Genomic DNA, 27,554 nt, shown 5'->3' with positions numbered 1-27,554 from the left:
TTGCATGTTCTTCACATGTACCCCAAAACCTAAAATGCAATAAAATAAATAAATGGGGAAAAAAATCCAATTGAAATCATTTTTTCATCATTGGAAAGCCATGTTGCCACTATACTACTAACACATTTTAAAAATTCCTTTTAAATAAGACCTCTTAATGATGTATTGCCATCAGAGCAACATATTTTTTTTCAGGTAATTTCAGTGGGTTCACTAGGAAAGGCTGTCACTACTGTGACAACAAGCCTAGCATTTAATGGAGAGATCTGAACAAAAAACCTGGGGAATGCAGGAAGAAACAGTAGTACCTAATAATATATTACTATGCAAATTAAGAGCCCCTTTAGATACTTGTAAAATTCTATTCTCAGCTCTCCAGTTTACATTGAATTTAATGGAAGCTCAAAGGGTGGGCAAATGAAATGGAAATTAATACGGAACATTCTTTTTAGCATTGTAACTCCTTCGTCTCTTCAAAACCTGAATGGAAAATGAGGAAAGGTAGCTTACATCTTCCCCAGGTTTACCAGGAGGGCCCTCTGGTCCACGTGCACCAATCGGACCCTAATAATTAAAAAAAAAAAAAGGAAAAAAAAGAATATTTATTTTTACTTGCCAATAATATAATTCAAAATATTGTTGAGACAAATGAAATGTCAAAATATTATTGAGACAAATGAAAATGATAAATATTGTTGAGACAGAGAAATACTTTCACTAATGTTTTGAATTTTATGTTACATCCCTCAGATCATGTGCTCAACAGAAAAAAAGTATAATTGCACAAATGCAAATCACTCAGCACTAATGATCATAATCAGTCTTTGAATTTAAATATTCTGTTGCAAGAAACATATTGCTTAAGAATAGTTCATAGAACAGGACTCCCAAACTGGATTGTTATTTCTTGCTACATTAGGGAGGACCTGAGAAGATAAATAACTCAAAATTTAACATCATTATAATGGTGGACCCAAATGTAACTGGGTCTACAGGCTTACTTGACATTTACCATTGGTCCAGGGTCACCAGGTTCGCCAGGAGGTCCTGTAGGTCCTGCACCACCCTACAATTGAGACCAAATTATGTAAACAAACCAAGGAAAAATAGAATCTAAATCCTATACTTCTCAATATACAGTGTAATTTTTCAGACAGCTGGCTCTGCCATTTTTGAGCTGTGTGACTTTGGGCAAGTTACTTAATCTGTCTGTAACTGTTTCCTAATGTGTAAAATCAGAATAATATTGGTACTTACTTTATTAAGCTGTTATGGCTGGTTAAGTAATTAATGTATGTTCACAACCTAGAATAGTGCTGGCACAGAGTGCATGAGGTCTCAATCAGTGGTAGATCTCCTCATCAACATCATCATCTTCATCACCATTATCAACCATGTTTTCTATTCACTGATAGCTTGAAGTAAAACTCCACACACACGATAATGATAATGTGATAACCTTGACTGAACTAAAGATTATTTTCTTTCTTTCGAAATATTATTTCCTGATGCCTGTTAAATTGCTATAAAAAATAAAAATAGCTCTACATCACTATTTTATTGGCATCTGATCAGCATTTTAAAATTATGTTCTTCCTAATGATCTCCTGGAACAAACATCTTAATTCTTATTTCTAATAATGCCACATGGGGACTGCCTTCTATGAACTGATTTCATAGCTTCAGAGTTAGTATATAACCAATTATGAACATTTTCATGGCATAACATAATGATCTCTTGCTTCAGACACAAAGGCATATAATCTTGTTCTCAAAGGTCAGTCACATAAAGAAATCAGATGATAAAAATTTACCCCAATAAACTTTGCAAAAACATGCTGCATATATTCCTAAATAAATAAAAACTAATATATCCCATTTGAAGTGAACATTACAATAAAAAATTTAATACCAGCCAAAAGCAGTCACGTCACAGAGACCTCATGTAATATACGTGTGTGTGTATTTTTTTCCTACACTATGTAACTTAATTATAAAGAGACTTACTTGCTGTCCTTGTAAACCTTGTGGTCCCCTTGGGCCAACAGGACCCTTAAAAAAAAAATGAGGAGAAATGTTGCATAGTATTCATGACAATTAGGCCGATATTTCAAAAATGTTGAATCGTCTCTAGAATCTAAAAAAGTGAAGCTTTGACAAAGGGGGATATTATCCATCTGTACTCATTTGGAAGGCAGCTAAATTCAAGGAGATTAAAGCTTGGACAACATTTGGGATGATTTTATACATACCCTCAGTGTTATAAAGAGAAATGAGCCATATGCCTGTACACACCCCGTGTCTTTAGAACAAGAAACCTTGCATGTTTAATGGATGGCTCTGTTAAGTGAGAACATCCGAATAAAGAAAAACCTTGGCCGACATAAGTTAGTTCTCAAACTTCCTATTTAATTCTTCAGATTCACAACAGATAATTCCTAAAACTTAAATAAATACGTTAAATTAATGGTTTATGAAACATCAACAATAATGACTAGATTATTTTAAATGTGGGTTGAAAACTGGGGCATGGAGTTTCCTGGGTGATTTCTTTCTTTCACAACATAGATTGAACATATCCACACAGGCTTTCCTCATTTAAACATGAAATTGTTCCACTAAGGCATACCAAGGGAAGAAAAGAAAAATGCAATTTTAGAACATTTGTTATTATATGTCTATCACTATTTTTAAATGTCATACTTTAAAAAGTAAAATAAACTAAAATCAAATTTATTATTATGGCAAAATTTTAAGTTTTTTATGGAATATATAGTAAGGAAAGCTCCATTTAAAAAAAAAAAACGACATATATGTAATTTAAACTCCAAATGGATATAAACATGTAGCTAAAAAAAAAAATCCCAAAAGAATCACTAAATGATGCCATACTACTAACAACTTAAAAATATACAACTAATTTTTAAAATGCTGATAATGCTGGCCTTAAGGATGGATAGGAAGGGTGGTTATCTATGAGGTCTAATTTTATACTTCTTATTGCCTGAAATTCTATTAACCTGGAATTAGTTTGAACTATGTTATGAGCAATAAAACATGTGAGAGATGGTTTTAAAGTGTTAAATTATTCAATAAAATTGTACTGCTCCAAATATCCAGGGAAAAAAATGGGAGTCTTTCTGATATAGAAGAAATTCAAAAGATGATAGGAATGTTGAGAAGACTTGGCCAGGAAACCATAGAGCTGTTGGAACAAGGCAGCCAGAGGATGTTACGCAGAAGATAATAAAAATGAAAATAGCAAAACATCTAATTTCAAAATTTTACCAAATCACTGTTTGTTTCTAACACCACCATAAAATAGTTTTGTTTTTTATTTATAAAGGTATAGGTTTTATTATTGTTCTTGTGGGTATATATCTTAAACTTCTTTATTTTTTTCAATATTAAATGAAATATACAGCTAGACCTTTGTTAATATCAGCAAACACTTGGCATAATTATGAATGGAACAGGATAGGCTTTTAACTGGCACATAGTAGGGTTAATAAATCAAATGAATGAATGAGAATGTTTAAGAGGATGTATATTATTCTTTGACTAGTTCAAGATTCTCTTTTTAAAATAACTTTTTTCACTGAAGTACTTCAATGATCAGTAAAATTTATGCTTACCACAGAGCCAGGCATTAGTCCCACTTGACTCCCAAGTCCAGATTTTTCATCCAACCCAGCCATTTGAGCTGAAAACGGCTGTAAAAGCAATGTGTTGACATTATTTCTACAGTAAAAGACATACATCAACATCCTTTTCAAATAGAGAAAATACACTCTCTGGAATTCATAATTACAGAATGACCCTTCTGAGAATCATTTTAAATGCTTGACTTTAAAGCCTGGAAAAAGACTAAAGTTGTCTTTATTGTTTTTCCTTTTGATTGACCATTCTTTCCCAGAGTATTTTATAAGTATGTTGCTCCAGAGCAATTTCTACAATGTGGCAAATGTCTAATACTTGATAAAAGCATGGATCATTCTGATAAGTACTAGCTAGTCTAATTGATTGCAGGTTTAAGTGTTTTTAACTGATTTCTTCCCACAGTTAGAAATGCCAGACATCTAAACAAAGACTAAAAGATGCCTTTAAAACATTTGTCCTAAAGATTCCAGATTCCATTTTGGACTATTTTTAGATGATTTTTTTTTTGGTTCAATGCCCAGTAAACTTTAAATTATATTTATGTAAGTTGATAAAATTTTAATGAATCCCTGAACGTTCCAAGATTGGAAACAGTTTGTCCTACTCCCTTTCACAATTAAATAACCCTAGCAATCAAACTGACCAAAATTGTTCGTATACATTTTAGTAGTCACATTAATTTCCAAATTTTGGTGGGAAAGAATGTGTGTACTGTTTATAAATAAATTTCTTCTATAATCAGTTCAGAAAAATATGCATGAACTTTTGTAAAGCAAAAATCATATTCAGATTTCATATGTCTCCTTGTTATACTCTCAATCTATAGGCATGCCTCATTTTACTCTGCTTTCCCAGTATTGCACTTATTACAAATTCAAGTCTTGTGGCAACCCTGCAGCAAGCAAGACAACTGGTGCCATTTTGGCAATAGCATGTGTTCACTTTGTGTCACTGTGGCACATTTTGGCAGTTCTCATAATACTTCAATATCATTATTGTTCTTATTATATTTGTTATGATGATCTGTGTTCAGTGATCTTTGATATCACTAAAGTAATTGTTTTGGGTGCCTTGAATCATGCCCATATAAGACAATAAACTTGATCGATAAATATCTACCAACCAGTTGTTCCCCATCTCTCTTCCTCTCCATGGGCCTCCCTATTTCCTGAGACTCAATAATATTTAAATTAGGTTAATTAATAACCCATGAATGGCCTCTAAATATTCAAGTGAAAGAAAGAGTCTCACATCTCTCACTTCACATTGTAAGCTAGAAATGATCTAGTAAGGAAGGCATGGTGAAACCCAAAATAGGCCAAAGCTAGACCTCTTGAACCAAACGGTCATCCAACTTGTGAATGCAAAGTGAAAGTTCTTAAAGAAAATTAGAAGTACCATTTCAGTAAACACACAAAAAATAAGAAAGTGAAAGAGCCTTAATGCTGATATGGAGAAAGGCTTAGTAGTCTGTATAGAAAATCAAACCAGCCACAACATTATCTTACCCAAAACTGAATCCAGAGCAAGGCCCTAACCCTCTTCAATTCTGTGAAGGCTGAAAGAAGTAAGGAAGTGGCAGAAGAAAAGTTGGAAGCTAGAAATTGTTGGTTTATGAGGTTTAAGGAAAGAGACCATCTCCATAATATAAAAGTGCAAAGTGAAGCAGCAAATGCTGAGGCAGATGCTGCAGCTAGTCATCCAGAAGATCAAGTTAACATCATTGATGAACTTGATGGCTACACTCGACAATAGATTTTCAATGTACATAAAGCAGCCTTCTGTTGGAAGAATATGCCATCTAAGACTTCCATTTTCAGAGAAGAGAAGTCAATGCCTGTCTTCAAAGCTTCCAAGAACAGGCTTACTCTCTTGTTAGGGGTTAATGTAGCTGGTGACTTTAAGCCAAGACTAATGTTTATTTCTTACTCTGGAAATCCCAGGGCCCTTAGGAATTATGATAATGCAACTCTGCCTGTACCCTATAAATGGAACAACAAGCCTGGATAACAGCACATCCATCTACAGCCTTTACAGCATTATTTACTGAATATTTCAAGGCCACTATTGAGATCTATTGCTCAGAAACAAAGGATTTCTTTCAAAATATTACTGCTCAGTGACAGTGCACCTGGTCACACAAGAGCTCTGATGGAGATTGACAAGGATATTAATGTTGTTTTCATGCCTGCTAATACAAAATCCATTTTGGAGCCCATGGATCAAAATAAATTTCAACTTTTAAATCTTATTGCTTAAGAATATAATGGTCAAAATAAATTGAGAACCTTCTGGAAAGGATTGACCATTTTAGGTGCCATTAAGAGCATTCTTGATTGATTGGTAGAATGAGGTCAAAATATCAGCTTCAACAGGAGCTTGGAAGAAGTTGATTTCAATCCTCATGAATAAATTTTAGTAGTTGAAGACTGCAATGGGGAAGTATTAGCAACAGAATTAGAATTTCAAGTAGAGCCTGAAAATGTTGCTTAATTGTTGCAATCTCATGATAAAACTTTAACAGATGAGGACTTGTTTCTTATGAATGAGCAAAGAAAGTAGTTTCTCAAGATGCAATCTCTTCCTGGTGAAGATGCTGTGAATATTGTTGAAATGACAACAAAGGATTTTGATATGGCAAACTTCATTGTTTTCTTATTTTTTAAACTACCATAGCAACTCCATTCAGCAATACCACTCTTATTAGTCAGCAACTATCAGCATCAAAGCCAAACACCCCATCAGCAAATGCTTGCTGAAAGGTCAGATGATTATTAACAATTTTTAGCAATAAGCTATTTTTAATTAAGGAAAATACTTTGTTTTTTAGACATAATGCTATTGCACACTTTATAACAGACTACATTGTGGAAAAACATAAGTTTATATGCACTGGGAAACAAAAATCTCACGCAACTCACTTTATTGCAGTATTCCACTTTATTGAGGTGATTTGAAACTGAACCTACAGTATCTCCATGGCATTCCTGTGTTCATAAATCTCCTATGTCTGCCACTAACCATTCAAAGAAGTAGGCATAGAAAGACATTTTGTTTGACTTTACTTCAAGTAAAAAAACCAAAATTGAGGAAATAATTAGGTGTCGTTTTTAGAGTCAACTCAATGTGTTTCTCTCATCACGGATGTGTCATCCTCTCTTGTGGAGGATGCGGAGCCGATTTCGTTGGCATTCTGAACGTAGAGAATAGGAAGATAATCTCTCATTTCATTCAGAGGGTGGAAAAAGCAGTGGTCCCTTAGAATCAATAGGAAAAAGCAAAGCTCATGGAGTCCAGAGCTGACATTCAGAAATACAAACAATTTGAAGCAGTACTTTAGAGAATACTTCTTCAAATGTTTCTAACAATTCCCTATGGATTCATTAGTTTTATTGTCCATAGCAGTGTTGACCTTATTTAACTGCTCTCATAGTCAATTGTCAATATCTGAACTGACACAATTTAAAATCCTAACAATATATCAATAATTTAATATATGACCTATACATGACATTAACAATGCACACAACTCACCCTGCTCATGCCATCGGGCCCTGGGTGGGACGGATGTCCAGGAGGTCCTGGAGCACCAGGTTGACCAGGAACACCTGGTTCTCCATCAATTCCCTGAGGTCCACGAGGACCCTGGAAAACAAGCCATTGAAAATTAGAACACACTGGCAAATATATACTTAGTAGAAAGCTAAAGGCGCAGACTTCTTAATGGCAAAGGAGTGTTTATTATTCTTAAAATAAATGTCAATCTAGCCTCTTAGATTTCATAAGCCACGTCACTGCCGATTTCAGCATGCCTCTGAACTTCCATGCAGGTGTGGTCTGGGTAAGAATTTTATGTGGTGTGTTAAATACCCAGAAATCAGTATTCTCAGAATAATTATTTTTAAAATTTTCAGTTCAACAGTATTCTAGAGTGAACTTCCTTATTTGATTGAGGTTTTGCTGTTCAAGGGTATTTAATCAACAATTATAAATTCACCTGTCAGGGAAATTACAGTGGACTGTCAGTGGATTACAATTATGTTAACCATGTATATGTCTGCTTAACTTCTCCCTCCTCCCAAAAATTCAAGAGCTCCTTGATTGGAGTTTGTAGAGGTTTTCTATCTAATTGTTTAATGTTTTACATAGTTCCTGGTACATACCAGACACTCAGTACATACATATTATATTGTTACCTTTCAGTCCTCTTTAATACTTTAAGCCTGGCACGCTTTTCCTTCCCACGCCCAGAGGAAGACTAGACCAATGAGAAATTAGAGGCAAAGGCACTGTGACCCAGCCAAGTCTAAGTTCTCAGAGAAGTGAGCAATGATTTCTAGCTGCCAAATTCCACCCTTCTCCTAACCCACATTCTGAAGGCAGCTTGGGGAATAGCCACGTCCTCAGTTCTGGAAATGCTCCGTCCCCTAACCTCATCATTCCCACAAGGCTAGTTAAGTATTTTCTGGCTCCTTAACCCCAAAGAATCTTGACAGGCTTTAAAAAGAAAGGATCAAAAAGTCATAGACAATATGCTTTTTATAATTAGAAGCAGGGATCGAGGGAAATATGGTAAATGACGTTTAATGGTTAAAAAAAAAAAAAAAAAAACCTCACATGCTTAAACATGAGAATACCTGCAGGCCCACAGTAAGCAATCCAAATAGGAGCTGATAATGCAGAGGGAGGAAACACAGGATAAGCTCAGGTGACAGAGGCGACAGTTTGCATATGATGGTTTGGGGGAGGGTGGCAAAATAGTAATTTGGAAATTTAATTATTTTAATATATTTAAAAATGTATATAGACATATTTACTTCTTGCAGTAGTGGGATAAATAAGCAAATTTATCTATTAAATAGAAAAGTTAGCGTGAAAAACTTACATTGAAAAAAATTTAGAAAATTATTCTCGGTTTTTAAAAATCAAAACTTGTCCGACTCCTAAACTACTAACAATTTACTTCACACTTTATTTGCATCACAGAGGCTGATTTCAATTGTTCTCTAGGACTTCTGGATTAAACGAATGTGAGTAGCATAAACTGGATATGCATACGGCAGCATAGACAAAATAACAGTCTGTTATAATCATAGAGTCTTGTGTAGAAAACTCTGAATCTGTTCTTTCAATGTTCAATTGCTAATTAATAACTAGATATTATTACATACCAAAAGTGAATAATGCATAATCTCTACTCGCAATGAGATTTCCAAAGAGATATACACAAAACTACATTTAGTGTCAATAGCAGTGGAGAGAAGTTTGTGAAATATCCATTATTCCTCCAAACAGATTGTGACTTTTTCCATTCTTCTGTAATTAACAATCATATTGCAAAGTCTGATCCTAAGATTTTCATTGATTTCATGATTCATTATATGCCTCCATGAAATACCCTCTAAATAGCTAATGTAACTTACTGTTACACAAATTAAGATAAAAATTAATAAGGATTTATAAAAATTGTCAAAATTAAGTGAACACAAACAACATAACAAGTGACATTAAGAGAAAATAGCAGAATATTTATTGGTAAATACCAAAAGCAAACTAGAATTTGGGAACTTATTAAAGGTATCTACTTTTATATCTCCAAGTGAGCAGAATTGCATAATTCTTATATTAAGGTAAATATTATATTTATTATCATTCCCTTCCATTTCCAAGATACTCAAATGTCTCCGCAGTAATCTACAATAAAAAATACTTCGAGGTTGCCACTAGGTGGCGATATTTAAACATCCACAAGTAGAAAAGACGAATGATCGGGAATTGTCAAGAATTTTGCTTCTCTTCTCCTCTCTCGCTCTCTCTCTCTCTCTCTCTCTCTCTCTCTCTCTCTCACACACACACACACACACACACACACAAACACAATAACGTGCTAAAGATGTTAAGATCTAGTATATTTCCCATTTTACAGATAAGGAAACATACCAATAGTGGTTAAGTGTCATGTGCAACTAGAACTTAGCATATTATTGACCTCACACGTGGCTGGTTTGTCATTATGAAGTTATCTGAACTTAAAACCGAGGATGTGTGATAAGAAAGAGTCATGAAAGTCATTAGCTAATCCTGAAGGTTTTGTGGGAGTATCTTATACTGAACTACTGACATAGTAGTTCTCAGGCCAGAGCTACTTTGCCTGGATTTGGCAATGTCAAGAAACATTTTTAAATGTCACAACTGTATGGGGGATGACAGTTTCAACTGGCATCTAGTGGGTAGAAACCAGGAATGCTGCAAAACTTCCTACAATGCATATCGAATTATTTGGCCTAAAATATCAATAGTGTTGACAATGAAAAACCATGCTGTATATTGTGAGCCTTCTGTACTGTTTGATGGTAACAGAATTGCAGCGGCAGTGGGGGGGGTGGGGGATTCTCTCTCTCTCTCTCTCTCTCTCTCTCTCTCTCTCTCTCTCTCTCTCTCTCTCTCTCTCTCTCCCACACACACACACACACACACACACACACACACACTTATACCAAATTGACATTTATTGTCTCAGGTCTACCAAGATAGGAAATTGACCACATCACAAAGTCAAATAGGGAAAATAAGTGAGAAGGGTTGGAAAGTAGATTCTTTGGATTTTAACCAAGAACTCTGGAAGTCTGGTTCCACAACAACTTCTACCTAGAGTTAGAACCCAATGTTATCAGTTATTTACAGTGTACAAGTATATTGATGCAAAATCTTTTTTTCATGATCACCCACCTTCCACCCAACTGGCGTTATTACCTATTTCTGTCTTTCTAGATCTAGAACAGACATCTGGAGAGCTACAGCAGTGTTTAAGCTACCAGCACTAGTGAGAAAACTCAGTACAACAGCAGTGAAGAATGGGGCATAAAATAATCTAAACACAGTCTTGCTGCTCACCTGTATGGATATGCACAGTCTCTTGGGGCACTGCTTTGCACCTACATGCCTGCAAATAACATACGTACTCCAGACCCATTTCAAAAAACTACTGACATCACACTGTATATGAGGTGAAATGTGTAGAAGGAGAATGTAGTAACAAGCATGAAACTAGTGGCAAGAGTTCTTAGGCACATGATCTAAAATTTATCTTATCCTCATTTATATATTCAAAGTCGTCTATTGCTTCCTTGCTTTTCTAATCCTCCCATTTAAATACGGATAAATATATATTTAAAAGGATAAAAATCTACTGAGAGTTTTAGAAGATATCATTAGAGAATATAACTAAACAGTACAAACAAATTTTTCTAATTGAAATATGGGATAATAAGAGCAATATACAAAGTAATATCGTTATTTAATATATGAAAGACATTAGATTTTACAAGCCTAGATTTACACTTGAGAACAATATGTATTCTGTGCAGGTAGGTAATGAAAGAAAACCTTTGGTAGATATTATATATTATCCTCAGATTTTATATCAAGCATATTGAGGTCATTATTTTATTTTAAAGGCATTTCCTTTTGTAATGGGATTGTTGATTTTTAAAATTACTCCTTTGATATCTCTGCGGTGGTTGCTCAGTGAAAAAGTCAGAGTGCTACCTGGGAAATAAACTTGTTGTGCAACCACTTGAAAGAAAATTTTATCTTCTAATAATTTTTTCCCATATCCAGCTTGGTTATTCCTGTAGCAACCACAGATCACATAACTTGGATGTTTTATCTCAACAGTGCATTCTTGGCATTGCTTACTCATGAGTGAAACTCATGATATGTTAATTATGCTTCCTTAAGTGCTACTTTATTTTGATTTGACCTCATAAGCGACAAGGAAATATCATTTATGTTACCTACTAAAATACAATTATTATTGTATTTTGTAATGTTTAATGGAGGTGAAAGGGGAACAGGCTCCCAGCTCCTTGCTGCATTCAGGGAGCACGGTGTAGACTGACTGGCTACACGTTTCCAAAAAGGAACCCTCCTGTCAACTTACAGGTCTTCCTTTTGGCCCTCGCTCTCCTCTTGGTCCCTGTGATCCTGGAGGTCCCTAAAACAGAAAATGATGATTATACATGTAAAAATTTATACTTTCTTATTGAATTTTAAGTTTTCTTGGTAAAAGAAAATTGGAAAACAGAAACACCACACTTAATTCAGTTCAGTTTAAGACTATAGAGAATAAAGCCATGTGCATACAAAAGTTCTGTACACTTAGAAGAGTTGTTTATTTTCTAATAATCAGTGAAATTTAAAGATCTATAAAGAACTAGGTGCACATTATGACCTCATGGAGCATAATGAGCTAAATAGATTAGCTTGACTAGTAATTCCAAATTTTTAATGATCATATTTGCTGTCTTTTCCTAGGTAAAGCCTTTGCCACTAAACTCTGAGCATAAAAGCTTACAGTTCTGATTTTGAAAATTACATAAATGCATAAACCACAAATTATCAATTATTCCAGGGGTTGTATGAAATCAAATTGGTACAGGATACTCCAAAATGTTCATCACTGTTCAAGTTGCTGATGAAAGCAATGGAAAGGAAAGCCTCTTAGCCTACTACAGTACTCCTTTATGTACATTCAAACATCTTTTCTTTTTACTTGATTTAGAATATTGCATTATTTCCCTTGTATGTTTAAAACCCACTGGAGGATTTTCCAAATCTTAACTACAGTTACTTTTCCCTTAAATAACAAATAACTATTATATTTCAAAAGTGGTGTTATTGTGCTAGTATCTTAAAATGGCTTTTTTCCCCTGGGAAATGGCTGTTGCCAGGGGTACTTTGTTTCTCTTTAAAAGGGGATTTCAGCTGAGTTATGAAGATTATATTCTGTATTTACTCAACCCAACATATAGCATTGTTTAAAAGTAAGGGCTTCAGAAGAACCAGAGTGAGTCTGTTAAAACTAAATTAGAATTTTATTTGATTTGATGTATTTAACATTTACATGACATGTGTGGGTGTGTCAGTGTGTGTGTCTGTGTGTGTGTGTTATGAATACTGCTGATAATACAAACTTGAAAAAATTAGTCTTTTAAACTAAGCCATAAATGTGCTATCCTGCTATATGATTTCTCAAATTCTACTGCAATATATCATTTAATTTTATTAAGCAGATAAAACTAGCTCACCATTAATCATAGTCAAACAACACACAAGTATGCCCTAATTTCAGGGAACAAAGTCACGCTAAAATTAACACATGTAACAATAAAGTGTTTTGCCTTTTATATAACCAATAGCAAGACTAACAAAATGTTTCTTCCGTTTCAGAATAAATTGACCCCTTATCTACCATTCATTGCTGCAAAGAAATGCCTAACCTGACGAAGGTTTAAGACAAACTGTTTTAAGAAACCAAGCCTCATTGTTTTAATTATTTATCTTATCATGGATATAACATCTGTAAAGATTTTCAGTAACTCAAGGAATACAAGAGTACTATGAATACTGGGAGAAACTACTTACTGCTGGGCCTGGACGACCACGTATGCCTGTTACCTAAACAATAAACAAGAAAATGTGTAAAGGCACAGTTTTCTGCAAATATTCAAAAAAGTCAACAGTCAACAAATAAGAATAACAACAAAAACCCCAGTAATTTTTTTAACAGATAGATGTTGTCAATTGATGCCCATTTTCTCCTCTTCTTAAGATTTAAGATATTATCCAGTTTTAATTCTAATCTAGGGAGGCAGTGCTGGCCTAGTGATAAAAAGCACCAACACCGGAGCCAAAAGGCCTGCGTTCAAATCTTCATATTACCCCTTGCCAGATGTGTGACGTTGGACTAATTACTTATCCTCTCTGTTCTTAAGAACCTTAAATGGAAACTTAAATGTAAAATGGTAGTGATGATTACGTGATTACTTCCCTCATAGAATTATGAAGACAAATGAATAAATATTTGTATTTGTAAAGCACTTAACACCTAAGACATAGTAAGCACACATAAATGCTTTTATAAATTAAACAATATGAATTATTTAATTTTTAGGTAATCTTTGTTTAAAAAAAAAAACAAGCCAAGTAAAGACAAAGAATGTAAACACTGCTAAATAAATCAATAGGCATATTCTTTTTGTCTTGACCAAATGATGATAATGTCTTTAAAACCCAGGAGAATGAGGCCAAGGCAGGTAGATCACTTGAGGTTAGGAGTTGAAGACCAGTCTAGCCAAAATTGTGAAACCCTGTCTCTACGAAAAATACAAAATTTAGCGGGGCCTGGTGGCTTGCACCTGTAGTCTCAACTGCTCAAGAGGCTGAGGCACACGAATCGCCTGAATCTCGGAGGTGGAGGTTGCAGTGAGCTGAGACTGTGCCACTGCACTCCAGCCTGGGTGAGAGAGTGAGACTCTGTTACAAAAAAAAATAAAAATAAAAATAAATAAAACCTAGGAGATTGATGGTTGAAGTGCTTTAATCCTATTTAGTAATATATTTCTTGATCCATTTACAAGTTTAGAGAATTCTTAGGAATTCTTATGCAACATAGAATTTTGATCAAGTCAGGGCATGACATATTTCCAAAAGTGTGGAACAATAAACCACTATACTAACTAGTGCTAGTATTAACTATCAGTGTATCTCACATGTAATATGTTTAACTTTTTTAAACCACGACTGTATGCCTTCAGTCATGAGACTACAAAAGTCAGGAACACAGAGTATAAAATATTGTATTAAATAACTGATCTGTTCTGGTTTACTTGTGTTATATTAAAAATTTGTTTTTAAAATAATTTATTTTTGAGGGCATGTACACAAGAAATAATATACAACTAGATTATAATCTAAGTTTATTTAAGGCACATTGAAACAATTATTATACATATACTTACAACAGGCACTAATCCTGGTTCTCCTTTTTGTCCCTATGACATTAAAAACAATTTAAAAGTTCAATTAGCACAATATAATAGCTTGCTGGGCAAAAACATGCCACGCTAGAATATGCCATGTAATCACAGGAAATTTCTGTGTAAAAAATGCAAAAAGAGAGTTAACAATTTTTACGATATTTAGTCAGACATTATTCATTAAAAAATTACTGCTCACCTGAAAGACATAAAAAAAATCCAATGTGTAAAATATATAAAGTTATTTTGCTTCAGTTTTTACATAGATCAAATCCAAAGAGTTGACTACAGCACAAAATAGTCGCAACAAAGAGATGTAAAGACAAAGCACGAGAGGAAAAACAACTGAAAGACTGAAAACACAAAAAGAGCCAGAAATTGTAATATATAGTAATTAACATAAACTAATATATATAAACTCAGACTTTTATTATGTGACACATAGTTTTCAGGATCTAATTAGATGCCCTTCCTGAACCACTAGCACCCTTTTTAGTACTCATGGAAGGGCACTAAAAATGAGTTCCTATGCTCATCTTTAATAAAAAGAAAGAAAAAAATGTAAGAATTCTCCTCAGAAAATTCTCAATAACTGAAGAAAATCTAGGGAAAAATATCAATTGACTAGGAAAATCAAACAAAATAAGAAACTATCATATAAGCAAATAGGGTCAGGTCAGTATAATTGCTTTTATAATAAATGTAGCAAATATAACAGGTGTAGATGAAATTTATTTTAATTCTTAGAACTTTTCTCAGAACTTAAATTCTCATTGCATGATATCAGGTACATAGATTAAATAATATTGTATGGATTGTAGCTTTATATATTTCTACCTAATCACATACTAATTTGTGTTCTTCATTCCAAAATTTGTCTTCCAACAGATTTTGGTCTCCTCAAAGTCACGGCTGTGTCTTAGTCTGCTTCACATTCTCAGTGTAGCACATGGAAGCATTCAATAAATTGTTAAATGTATTATTTTCCATTAATACATTATGAAATAATGCTCTTTACTGGGAAATTTTGTAGGACAAATATGAATTTAACAACTATCTCTAAAATGTAGAAAGAAACAAGAGGAATGAGGTCTAGTTTATTTCTCCTTTCATATGTATTATTCTTTAATCTGATAATAAAAAATGATATGTGTTCATAGTAGGAAATTTTGAAAATAGAAGAAATACACAAAAAACAAACAAACTAAATATCCTTCTCCACACCCCAGAGATAATCACTGTTAATGTTCTGGCATTCTTAGTGTTCCCCCATGAACATGCACTTTGAGAATCGAATCAATGTCTCATTATCTTACTCTTAATTTTCTTTTTCATTTTGAAGTTTAAGAATGACATTACAATAAATATCCTTGTTTATAAATGTGTGCATGGAATCTCTGATTAATCCCTTATGATATGTTTTTAGAAGTTAAATTTGTGGATTAAAGATATTTTAAGTTTTGAAACCCAGATCACCAAGCTGTATTACTAAAGATACAATCTAATTATATCCTTCCAGTACTATCCTGACAAAATGTCATGAAGTGAAATGATGGACTCAAGGGCAGAACTAATAATAACTCAATCACACTTGCTGAATCTAATGCTGAAGCAGCAAATATTCTGGAAGTCAGGAATAAATCAAGAATACGAAAGAAGGAAAGGGCCCTCCAAAAGCAGGAGGCAGTTCTATAGCATAAGTTCAAGATATAAACACTAGGTACTAATGACCAACCTACACAAGGCCTAGGGGAAGAAAGAATTAACATATTTGGGCTTCAGAGTAAAATAGGCTTATTTCTGCATGTTCAAATCTGCCACCTTGTAGAGTCCTTCCATTTTGAAAAATGCAAAAATAATAAAAATTAACCATAAGAACTATAATAAAAAATATTTTTTGAAATGCTGATAAGAATTTGAACTGTTTAGAAAGGGTGCATACATAATAAAACCTAGGAGCACATAGTAAGGTTACATACTAAATAAAATTGATAGGCTTATTTCTTCATGTTCACATCTGCTACCTTACAGTGGCTTACACCTGTAATCCCCACACTTTGGGAGGCCGAGGCAGGCGGATCATGAGGTCAGGAGTTTGAGACCAGCCTGGCCAACATGGTGAAACCCCATTTCTACTAAAAATGCAAACAATTAGCCAGGCATAGTGGTGCGTGCCTCTAATCTCAGCTACTCAGGAGGCTGAGGCAGGAGAATCGCTTTAATCCAGGAAATAGAGGTTGCGGTGAACAGAGATCGCACCATTGCACTCCAGCCTGGGTGACAGAGCAAGACTTTGTCTCTAAAAACATTAACAACAACAACAACAAAAAGAAAGGGTATATAAATTTGTGTCCAATAAACAAAGGACTTTATAAGGATGACGCTGAAACAATGCTCCTTCTAGAGCAAGACTAGAAAAACAAATAACAAGAGAGGACAAATTATTTCAGTCACAATAAGAAAAAATGGAATAGCCTGTTAAGAATAGTGGTGAAATTTCCATCCTAAGAGACCTACAGGAAAAACGCAGACTTTACATTTGCTTTGCATGTAGGGGAATAGAACTCTCTGATACCTGTCTTGCCAAAATTGTAGGCTTTATGATATGACTGTTCCGTTGCTGCACAATATTTAAAAGAGATTCAATGTTCAATTATAAGTTTCTGATAATAAATTCCCTAATGATTCTATACATTTCTTATTTTGGATATAAGCCATAAATATAAATATTTGTTTCCACTGTTTTTATTCATATGGGCTTTGAATAAGTTAATTTGTATGGAATAATGGTTTGTCTAAAGTTTTACTAAATTTAATTTTCATACACCACTGAGAAACATGATGTTCATATACTCAGATCCAGATGTGAATTACAAATATTATCATTTAATACCCTGTGAACATGCTTTGTAGGATGTCATTACCATGGAAGCAGTCATAGTGTTTTCCTCACATTTGTATCATCTATAGCATTTGCCTACAGCCATACAAAAAAGGTTCAATAACTATGTTGGGGTTAACATGAATGAATGAATCAGTCCATCAATCAATGAGTTATAAGTAAATATCAGTATGGATATACACCAAAAACAAAATGCATTTTTATAGCATTGCTTTACTCTTGTGTTTCTAACGATACCTGACGACAAATGAAAACAAATCATAAAGATAGTGGCACATAACTACAGTCTGCTACATTGGCAGCTGCTTTGAGTACATCCTTCACCCAGTTCTCCCACACTACCTTTGGAGAAAGGCAGCAAATGACACAGCCTACCAGCTGTCTCTCTAAGTTGGGTAACTGCTAACTGAATTAAACTGATTATTTCATGGCTGTACTCATTGTTAGTTTTTATTTCCATTGAAGTTCATTAAATTATTATATTAGCTATTAAAGCTATTCATTATAATAGCTTTCATTTCATAGATTGATCTGTCTCTCTACCTGTCTATCCATGCATCCATTCATCTATCTTTCACCTATCTATGAAGTTTGTTTAAGGCCTATACCAATCTGCTAAGTTTCAATTTATTTTAGTTTTCACAGTAAATTAAATGTGAGACAGCATTTGCAGTCCTTCTCCTTTGACATATATTCACATCTAATTTATTCCAAATGAGACAAATTTATGATACTGTCGTCTGAATCAAAATGTGTAAAACTGGCCGAGATCTCCCCTTGATAGCATCACTCTCATTTATCATGAAGGTGCAGCATTGCTTTATCTGTTATCTGATAAATCATTTTATTAAAGTTCCACTGTATACAAAAGTAAAGAAAATTTATGAAAATTGGGACCAGTAACCATTTCTACTCCCTTGATCCCTATGCCCATCTCATTTGAATAAGACTGAAGCAAATGCCATAATCTTCAAGATAACCAGAAAACTGAGTACACTCTTAGGGAAAAAAGAACTTTCTTCACGCCGTAAGATTACCTTACTGATGGCAAGTGACCAAGCTGGCCAGCTATACTCGGGTCATGGATGCAGCCTACCTTGTTTTCAGGTGTAAAGCTTGTGTCCAGGATTTGATTTTAAGCTGTCTGAAGGTGAAGGAGGGGAGAGGAGGGGGAAGAAATGTCTGTTTGGTAAAATGTTCAACTAATTCTGGATCTTTACTTCTCAACCAATGAGAGGGGGTTACAGTCCCATTGAAGTCAAATTTACATTCTTCATTCCTTCCTTCCTTCCTCCCTCTCTTTCTTCCTTCCTCCTTCCCTTCCTCCTATCCCTTCTTTCTTCCATCATATGTGTATTGTACTTCTAATATGTGCAAGCTATATACTACACAATGATAAATGTGAAGAATAAAAAGGTTAATAAAACATTGCCAATCCCTAAAGATTTCACAACTTTCTAGCAGAAACAGATACACAAACAGAAATTAACCACAAAGTGAACAGGTTAGAGGCATCTGTCCTTTGGAAACACAGTAGCTGAACTGTGCTCATATACTTGTCAAAATGTACTTGTATGGTACTTGGTACTTTTCAAAAGCTTTCAGACATTTCAGAGCACAGTTGTGTGTGGACAGTATCAGATATAACTCTGCTTATGAAAAAGAAACTATGCAAAGTAAAACTTACCTTTCTTCCTCTACCTGTAAAAAGAAAAGAGTAAATGCATTATTTTATGAAGAAACAATTACTGAGAATCTGCTAAATATTTACTTTCAATAATTGATATCCTGTGTAGTCAGAATTATAGTGATAGTGATTACACTATCAGCAGTAGGCAGAACTCAAATGGTTTTGGATCAAAGCTTCAATAAAAGGCAAAAGCTACCTCTTTTTGGAAAATTCTGAAATGATATTAATCTTCTTCACAACAGTCATATGACATGTAAAGTTCATTAAATTATTATATCAGCTATTAAAGCTATAATGAATTATCTTTCATCAATATTCTCTATTTTTTCGTTTTCTAATTTTATGAGTAAGGTTATTGATTCACATGGTTCAAAAGCAAAAATGTGTTAAAAATATACAATTATACACTAAAAAATTTCATTTTTCATTCCATCCCATCCTATTTTGTCTATTTCCACTTCACCCCGAGCCCCACAGGAGGCCACTATTACTGGTTCCTTGTACACTGTTTTCAAGTTTAGCTTTGCATATATGAGAAAATTATTATAGACTCATTGTTCTACTTTTTTCCATCCTGTTCTTCAGTTGTATGTCATATAGATTGTTAAATCTTACAGATCTTTGCTTATCAGTATGTAGTTTATTTACTGTTTTTCTTAATTTTTTAATAAGATTCCACTGTATGATCTAACACAATCTATTTAACTAATCTTTACCTTTACCCATTAGGGATATTTGGATTATTTCTAATTTTTTGTTATCACTAGAATATACTTTATCATCAAACCAGGACAATTTTTAGCAAGAAAATTGATATAATTTGGGGTTTTCCTGGGCATTCTAGAATGGATGGTTATGCTGGCTATTAAAAATAATACTGTAATGAGTAATTGTTATATATATGCTACATGCAAATATATTTGTAAGGTAAATTCCCCAATATCCTTTTTGAGTTGAAGGATATTGTCATTGGTAATTTCATAGATATTACCAATATCCTTTCATAGAAATTATGCCACTTTACACTACACAAGTAATGGGCACATTTCCCCACAGGCAATACACAGGGATACCCAGTAGGCTATCAGACATTATAATTTTGGCCAATCTGATAGGTAAAACATGATAGCTCAGTATAGTTTCCATTCACATTTATTTTATTAAGAAAAAATTTGACAGTCTTGTCATATATTGAAGAATCATTTGTATTTCCTTTTTGAATGATTAGCTAATTTCCCTTGCCTGTATTTTTATTAGGTCACTAATATTTTAATTATTTATATCTACTATTTCTTTATATGTAAAGAATATTAAATCCTTGTGAATTGAGTTACAAACATTTCTACTTTGCTCATTTTTTTGTGTCACACAAATGTTTATTATTTTTGTACATTTTTATAGCATCTGGGCTTTGAGTCAGAATTAATAAAGTCATATATTTTAAAGGACTATAAAGAAATTCTCCTGTCATCTTTGAAATCATTATGATTTAATTTTTCTTATTTAAATAATTGCTTTATTTAGAATTTTCACTAGTGTAGAACATACCTTTATTATTCAACTTCACTTTTTTCCAGATGACTGCCTAGTCATTCCAGCAACATTTATGAAGTAATTCTTTTCTCCACTGTTAAGATGTGGTCTTCATTGTATCCAATCTGGTCATGTATATTTGTATCTACTTCAAGATTTTATTTTATTTATGTGTCTACATCACATTTTTTAAACTAATGAATCCTTTTAAAAATCTCATAGGCCTAGTCATCCTTAATTGCTCTCATTCTTAAAGATTTGCCTTTCTTGTTTATTCTATGTAAACTTTAATTTACAACATATTGAATTCTCAAAGAAAGTGTGCTCTGTTTATATTGGGATCATGTTAAAATCATTAATTAACTTATGGAGAATTTATGCAAGTAGAAAGTTTAGTCTTTCTAAGAACAAAGTAGGACATTTTGTTTTTTAAAGACTTCATTTGAATTAGCAGTATTTAAAAATTTTCTTCAGATCTCATATATTTTGTGTTGTTTATCCTTAAGTATCTGTTGCTATTATAAATGAGGAATTTTTATTGCTATTATGTATTCTATTATGTAAGTGTTTATACATAGTAAATCTATTAATTTCTACTTGCTCGTTTTTCACTTGTGTCTTACTAATTTTTTTTTTTAGTATTTTTTTACTCAATTTAATAGGTTAGTAAGTATACAATTGTATTTTCTGCAAATGGATAACTTTTACTCCTCTTTTTAGAGTTTGGAGACCTCTGATTTCTTTTTTTTAAAGTCAAATTATTTATTCAGACACAGTATTGTTGAATGGTACTGGTGTTAATGGACACTTCTTCTATCTTTGTGTTTAGTAGGGATGCTTTTAGTATTAAGCATAATGAAACTTTTACACTGAGATGTAAAGATTGTATTATGTTAATGTCATTTATTACCAAGTTAGTAACTGTCTTTATCAAGAATATTTGATGATCATTGTCAAATACCTTTACTTTAATTATGAAGGAATTTATATACTTTCTATTCGTAGATCTGTTAAGACAACTATTTTCATTAATAGCTTTCTTAATATTGAATTACTTTGCCCTTGTGGAATAATCTCTACTTTTTGATGACTAATTACTCTCTTACTATGCTAATAGATTTAATATTTTATTTAGAATTTTAAACAAATATTTATAAGTTCATAATTTTTCTGTGTGTCACTGTTATTACTTTTGCTGTGAATGATATACTTCCTTCATTGCAAAATTTTGAAAGTTTGCCTTCTCTTTCCATGTTCAAGAAGAGGTTTTCAAAGCATTAAAACCATCTGATTTCTTTTAAGATCTTTTCGTTGTTTGGCACAACTGTGAAAACACCTGGACTTGCTGCTTTGGGAGTCTAGCTGCTTTACAAATTTCTCTGTTTCTTCTAAGAAAATCCATATTCTTAGATTTTTCTCTTTCTACCAGGGCTACTCTTAGTGAATTACATTGTCCTATAAAATTACTCCTTTCATATTGGTTATCAAATTTATGGAGGTACAGTTGAATAAAGAGACCTCTTAATGATTCTTTTATGTTGCTTTTTTTCATTAGATAATTTTCTCTTTATGATTTTTTGTTTTAGATTCGATTTTTTGGTTGGATTTTTATAGGATCATGATTTGGTTTGACATATTATTTCTACTATATTTCAGTTTTCTCACTTTTCAATTTCTGCTTTTTCCTTTACAATTTTTTTCTTCTACTTGCTTTCAGTTTATTTTGCTGATTCTTTCTAACTTTTTGAGACAGGTGCTAAATGCACATATTTTTATTATTTCTTTTTATTTACATAAGCATAGAACTATGATTTTTCATTATAATTTTAAAAATAAAATATTTCACTATGTTTTCAAGTACCTTTGTTTGGTATGTTAGGCCTTCTTGTGTTTAAAAAGATTTATATATTAGTTCTATCAATTATATTCCATATTTATTAAATTATGTTAGCATTCTTTTACATTACTCATAGAACTGTATTTGTTTAGACAGTTGCTATTAGTTCCACTAAAATGAGCAATGATAAAATTGAGTGTTTCTTTTTCCTTACATGCCCCTGAGGTTTTCTTCTAGCATTCAATTTTAACAAAGAAATGCTCTTTTTTAGCATTTATTTTTGTGGTGTTAAATGTGCCACAACCTTGTCCAAGTGATTTGTCAGGTATGAATGATATTATTTAACTTTCACCTTTAAAGATGAAGAATTACCAAATTCACTCTAGTTCACACTTTCCTTTGCCTCTCCCTTTCATTATGTTAATTTAATAATTATTTCTGCATTGTCAGAGCTGTAATATTTACATTCCCATCTGTCACCCTAACTTACACTTTTGTTTTAATCCTTTTCTAGAGTTAAATATAACAAATGTTCACATAAGTTCTTTGACAGTTTCCTCAATTAACTCTTGGTTGAGTTGCATTTAGCTGATGGTAGTTTCCCTGAGAAGTTTATAGAAATAATATTCTCAGAGTCCCAGAGAATATTAATTTCTGTAGCTTTTATATTTCAAGGAGAGAATGGATTTATATTTAACTTTAATTAACCATATTCTCTCCTTAAGAAATATGTATATATTGCCCCACTGTCTTCTGACACTGGATACGCTGGAGAAATTTGTGACCAGTCTTTATAATTTTTCTCTTGAGAAATAATCTGTTCTTATTCTCTGATATTTTAAAGAAGTATTTATCTTTAAAATTTAATGACTTTGTTGAGTTATATATGTCTATTAACTCTTCTAGGTCAGTTTTTCAGACATGTGGTTGCCATTCAATATTTAATGTCTTCATAAAAGTTTTCTTGTATTACATCACCATTTGTTCTACTCAATTACACTAATTTTTTCTTTGGGTACTTTTCTTCAGGGTTATCCTTTGCTTGCCTTCTACATCTATTATTTTTTAACTCTTTAAAAATTGTAATTAATTATTTTTCTATTCACATGGTTATCATCTATATCCCTTATTTTATTTTGTGCAATGTCACCTCTCCTTGTGATCCCTCCTATTTCATCTTCATTTCTTTGTGATGATTTGATTTTCCTTCTATTTATTTTCTGAGATCATTACTTTTTTTCTGCTTCATAGCCTTCTTTCTTCAAGAAATTATTTTATTAATTTGTTTTTTGGTTCATGGTAAAATGATAGGTCAGAATTTTCACATAACAGAGACATATATAACTTAATAAAGTGATTAAATTTTAATTCAAATACTTCTTAGAATGTCAGAGAATAAGAACAGATTATTCCTCAAGGGAAAAATTATTAAGACCGGTCACAAATTTCTCCAGTGTATCTAGTGTCAGAAGACAGTGGAGTAATATATACAGATTTCTTAAGGAGAGAATATGGTTAATTAAAGTTAAATATAAATCCATTCTCTCCTATAGCAATATATTTTCTGGTGTGTTCTCATCTCGTAAATTTAGATGAGCTCAACCACTTTTTATCTTATGGCATCTGCGTATAATATGACTACCATCTCCTAGACCAACTATTTGAAGGAGATTGTACATTTTGGTTTGTTTTCTGGTATTTGCCACCATTGTCTCCATTATTATTCACTTATCTCCACAGACTTAATTTTACTTTATTCCTGGGCTTCTTTGAAGATTGTATCTGTTTTGGGTAGCTCTTACATGTCTTGTTTTTAATACTTTCTTTCATACATTTCTTATTACATTACTGAAAATTGAGTGCAGGTATTTATCCAAGGAATATTGTTTCTGTTCAAGAAGCAGAGAAGCAGTAAGTTGCTGTCTGTTTCCATGTATATATTATTCAACGCTTTATTGTATTTGCTGTTATTTGCAATGACATTTTGAAAAAAATAAAGCCTTGATATTGTCTTGACGATGAATTAGAAGTCTCACAACTGCTAACACAAATTACCTAAAGGTTTAATATTGCTCTTATCTAGTTATTGAAACCTATAAATATAAACTTGTTTCCCTTACATGTATCTTTAAAATATGTACTCAAACTGAAATACATAATATCTTTTAAACACAGGAACTTTTTCTTCAAAAAAGTTTGTGAAAGTTTTACTTTATATTATTTTTCTCCTGGAAATCTAATTTATTATTTTACCTAGCCAAGACAGAAAGCATTCTGCATTTAAGAGCCAATGTAATACAGGGTGCTGTGGCACGAAATTGCATTAGGAATAAGTATTCCATTCACTATGACAAAGTTGGCATCAAGGTAGATAAATGTGTTTTCTAGATCTTCTCTCAGGCATTAATGGACTTCAAGGAAAACTGAAAAATAACTTGGAGGCACTCATCATGCATCATATGTTAACAAATGACCATCTTAAGTAATTCAAAAAATTCTCAGGTTAGACATAACCACTCAAAATTCAGCCCCAAATGCTTCAGATATTTAAGAAGACAAGAAATTACTGCCTGATTCTAATTTTAGACAAAGTGAGTGAGAAAAATCATTAATCATTAACCCCAAAGGCCACTGAAAAGCTGCTTAATTATTCTCTTAGGTCACCGAATGCTGAAAGTGAAAACCACTGCAACTGTAAAGGTGAGTAACTGCATCAATTATGAGTTTGCCCTAAGTATTCTTACCAAAATTTGTATTGCCACCTCCAGGTGTTTGTGAACAGACAGGACAGCATTCCCCAGGGGGTGTTACAGGGTCGGCACAGTCCAGCACATCCTGGCACTCTATGTTGTCACAGAGAATGGCTCCATTGTCACAGACACAGATCTGGCAAGGGGCAGGTTTCCAAATGTCCCTGTTTAAGTACATCTGGCCATTCTGAGTGCAGGCTATTTCTTCACCATATCCTTCTAAAATAAGAAGAAAAGAAAGAAGAGGTTAGTAATGTGAAATTACGGATTTGAGAAAATATTTTAAAAGGTGAGTCATCTTGTGGATTCTAAAACATTCTGGACTAAGAAGTAACCTTCCAAGAAGCCAAACACAGATGAACTGATTTCATATTGTAACAAAATAATATGTAAATCACCATGAAATGATGATAATGTATCTTTGCATGATAGGGGAAGAAATAAAAGTGATCTAATGGAGATACATTTTTTAATCAGATAATGCTTCCTTCAGGATTTTATTCCTTAAGGTATGAATGATCAAACATGAGAATATCAGTAAAGAGGGATAAAAGAGAACCATCTGAAAATTGGGAGAAAATGAATACTTCAAAGGAGATTATATAATTTGAGTGTTTGGTGAACCCTATTATGGCTTGCAACTCACTAGAAACTGTAGTAAATCCCACAACAGGAGACAGTATGTTTTCATGTACCATAGAAAAAAACTTCAAAAATGAAAAAGGTATATGCTTTTATTAAAATTATTTTTAAAATACGGTAAAAAGAATAACCATGTCCCATTTCATGGAGTAGAATTCCATTAGATATCCTAAACTAATGGTGTTTACTAAACTGTGGCAGAAATGCAAAATTTATGCAGGTAATGAGTTAATTTATGTTTGCATCAAAATTAATTAAGAAAACCACAACCAAAATAATACACTGAGTTAATATATATTTCTCTAGTGCTTTTCTACATTTACATTACAATTTAAGAAAGCTTGGGAAAATACATATATTTATTTATGTGTGTGTATGCACATATTGCACAATAGCCCTAAGATTATACATTTACTACCAAGTAAATACATATATTACATCAATAACTTTGTGATTTTATGAGAAACAATAGTATAGAATTTTAAAACATAATGTGGATCAAATCATCCATGCTTAAATATTATCAGGAAATTTCCAACTACTTAAATTCAAAACTCCTTTATAAAAGCTAAAGACGTTCTTTCCCATTTCTTGCATAACTTGATCCCTTTTGCCTAACACTACCTCTCCTTCCTTCATTCCAGGCCCTTGTGGCTAGCTATCATGACTTACTTCAATGTCACTTACCCTTGAAATTCTTTTCTGACTACCCTTCAAAAATTAGACTTCCTTTACCCAATTGATATTTTTCATAGAGCTTTTCAAAGAACTCATGCCCTCAGCCATTCATTCATTCATTCATTCATTCATTCATTCATTCATTCATTCATTCATTGTGTATTATATGCTAGGTAACTTAAGAGATACTAAAATGTGAAGAAATGGGCAAAAAAACACTGCCCTCAGGAATTTTATTAGAATGAGTATTAACTTTTAATTTTATCTCCCTCACTAGAGAAAAATTACATGAAAGTAAGGACTAGGTGTCTTGTTCATCACTGTATTTCTTTTTCTTTTTCCTTTTTTCTCTTCTTTTTTTGGAGATGGGAGTTTCACTCTTGTCACCCCGGCTGGAGTGCAATGGCATGATCTCAGCTCACTGCAACCTCTGCCTCCTGGGTTCAAGTGATTTTCCTGCCTCAGTCTCCTGAGTAGCAGGGATTACCAATGCCCAGCTAATTTTTGTATTTTTAGTGGAGACGAGGTTTCACCATATTGGTCAGGCTGCTCTTGAACTCCTGACCTCAGGTGATCCACCCACCTCAACTTCCCAAAGTGCTGAGATTGCAGGCATGAGCCCTTGTGCCCCATCTCATCACTGTATTTCTAAAAGTCGATGCTATACCTTTCATAAAACTGCCATTTAACATCTCCTGGATGGATATAATGAATGAATCTAAACTATGGTTCACCAGTTTAATTGCACAACATGAACTTTGTACTTCATAAAAAGATATTTTAATGTAGTTGCAATCAGTTTATGAAAGATGTTATCTGGCCAGGCGCAGTGGCTCATGTCTGTAATCCCAGCACTTTGGGAGGCTGAGGTGGGTGGATCATGAGGTCAAGGGATCAAGACCATCCTGGCCAAAATGGTGAAACCCCATCTCTACTAAAAATACAAAAAGTAGCTGGGCATGGTGGCGCGCACCTATAGTCCCAGCTTCTTGGGAGGCTGAGGCAGGAGCACCGCTTGAACCTGGAAGGCAGAGGTTGCAGT

At 33.2% G+C, this 27,554-nt stretch overlaps 1 protein-coding gene across 1 annotated transcript in view; it reads right to left on the bottom strand.

The window, feature by feature from the left end:
- The window catches only part of COL5A2 (collagen type V alpha 2 chain), a 148,005-nt gene that overhangs the window by 53,102 nt on the left and 67,349 nt on the right, over nucleotides 1–27,554 (bottom strand). Inside the window, exons 2-11 of the mRNA XM_017518965.2 lie at nucleotides 25,187–25,411; nucleotides 19,070–19,083; nucleotides 14,463–14,495; nucleotides 13,087–13,119; nucleotides 11,603–11,656; nucleotides 7,195–7,305; nucleotides 3,636–3,713; nucleotides 2,008–2,052; nucleotides 1,013–1,066; nucleotides 511–564 (exon numbers count right to left, since the gene is read on the bottom strand). Coding sequence (XP_017374454.1) covers nucleotides 511–564; nucleotides 1,013–1,066; nucleotides 2,008–2,052; nucleotides 3,636–3,713; nucleotides 7,195–7,305; nucleotides 11,603–11,656; nucleotides 13,087–13,119; nucleotides 14,463–14,495; nucleotides 19,070–19,083; nucleotides 25,187–25,411 — 701 coding nt within the window. The remainder of the gene's footprint in view (nucleotides 1–510; nucleotides 565–1,012; nucleotides 1,067–2,007; nucleotides 2,053–3,635; nucleotides 3,714–7,194; nucleotides 7,306–11,602; nucleotides 11,657–13,086; nucleotides 13,120–14,462; nucleotides 14,496–19,069; nucleotides 19,084–25,186; nucleotides 25,412–27,554) is intronic.

The sequence above is a fragment of the Cebus imitator genome, unplaced genomic scaffold, assembly GCF_001604975.1.
Source record: "Cebus imitator isolate Cc_AM_T3 unplaced genomic scaffold, Cebus_imitator-1.0 Scaffold719, whole genome shotgun sequence".
NCBI lineage: Eukaryota > Metazoa > Chordata > Mammalia > Primates > Cebidae > Cebus > Cebus imitator.
The sequence above is the reverse complement of the archived record's forward strand: the minus strand, read 5'-3'. Positions and strand labels throughout refer to the sequence as shown.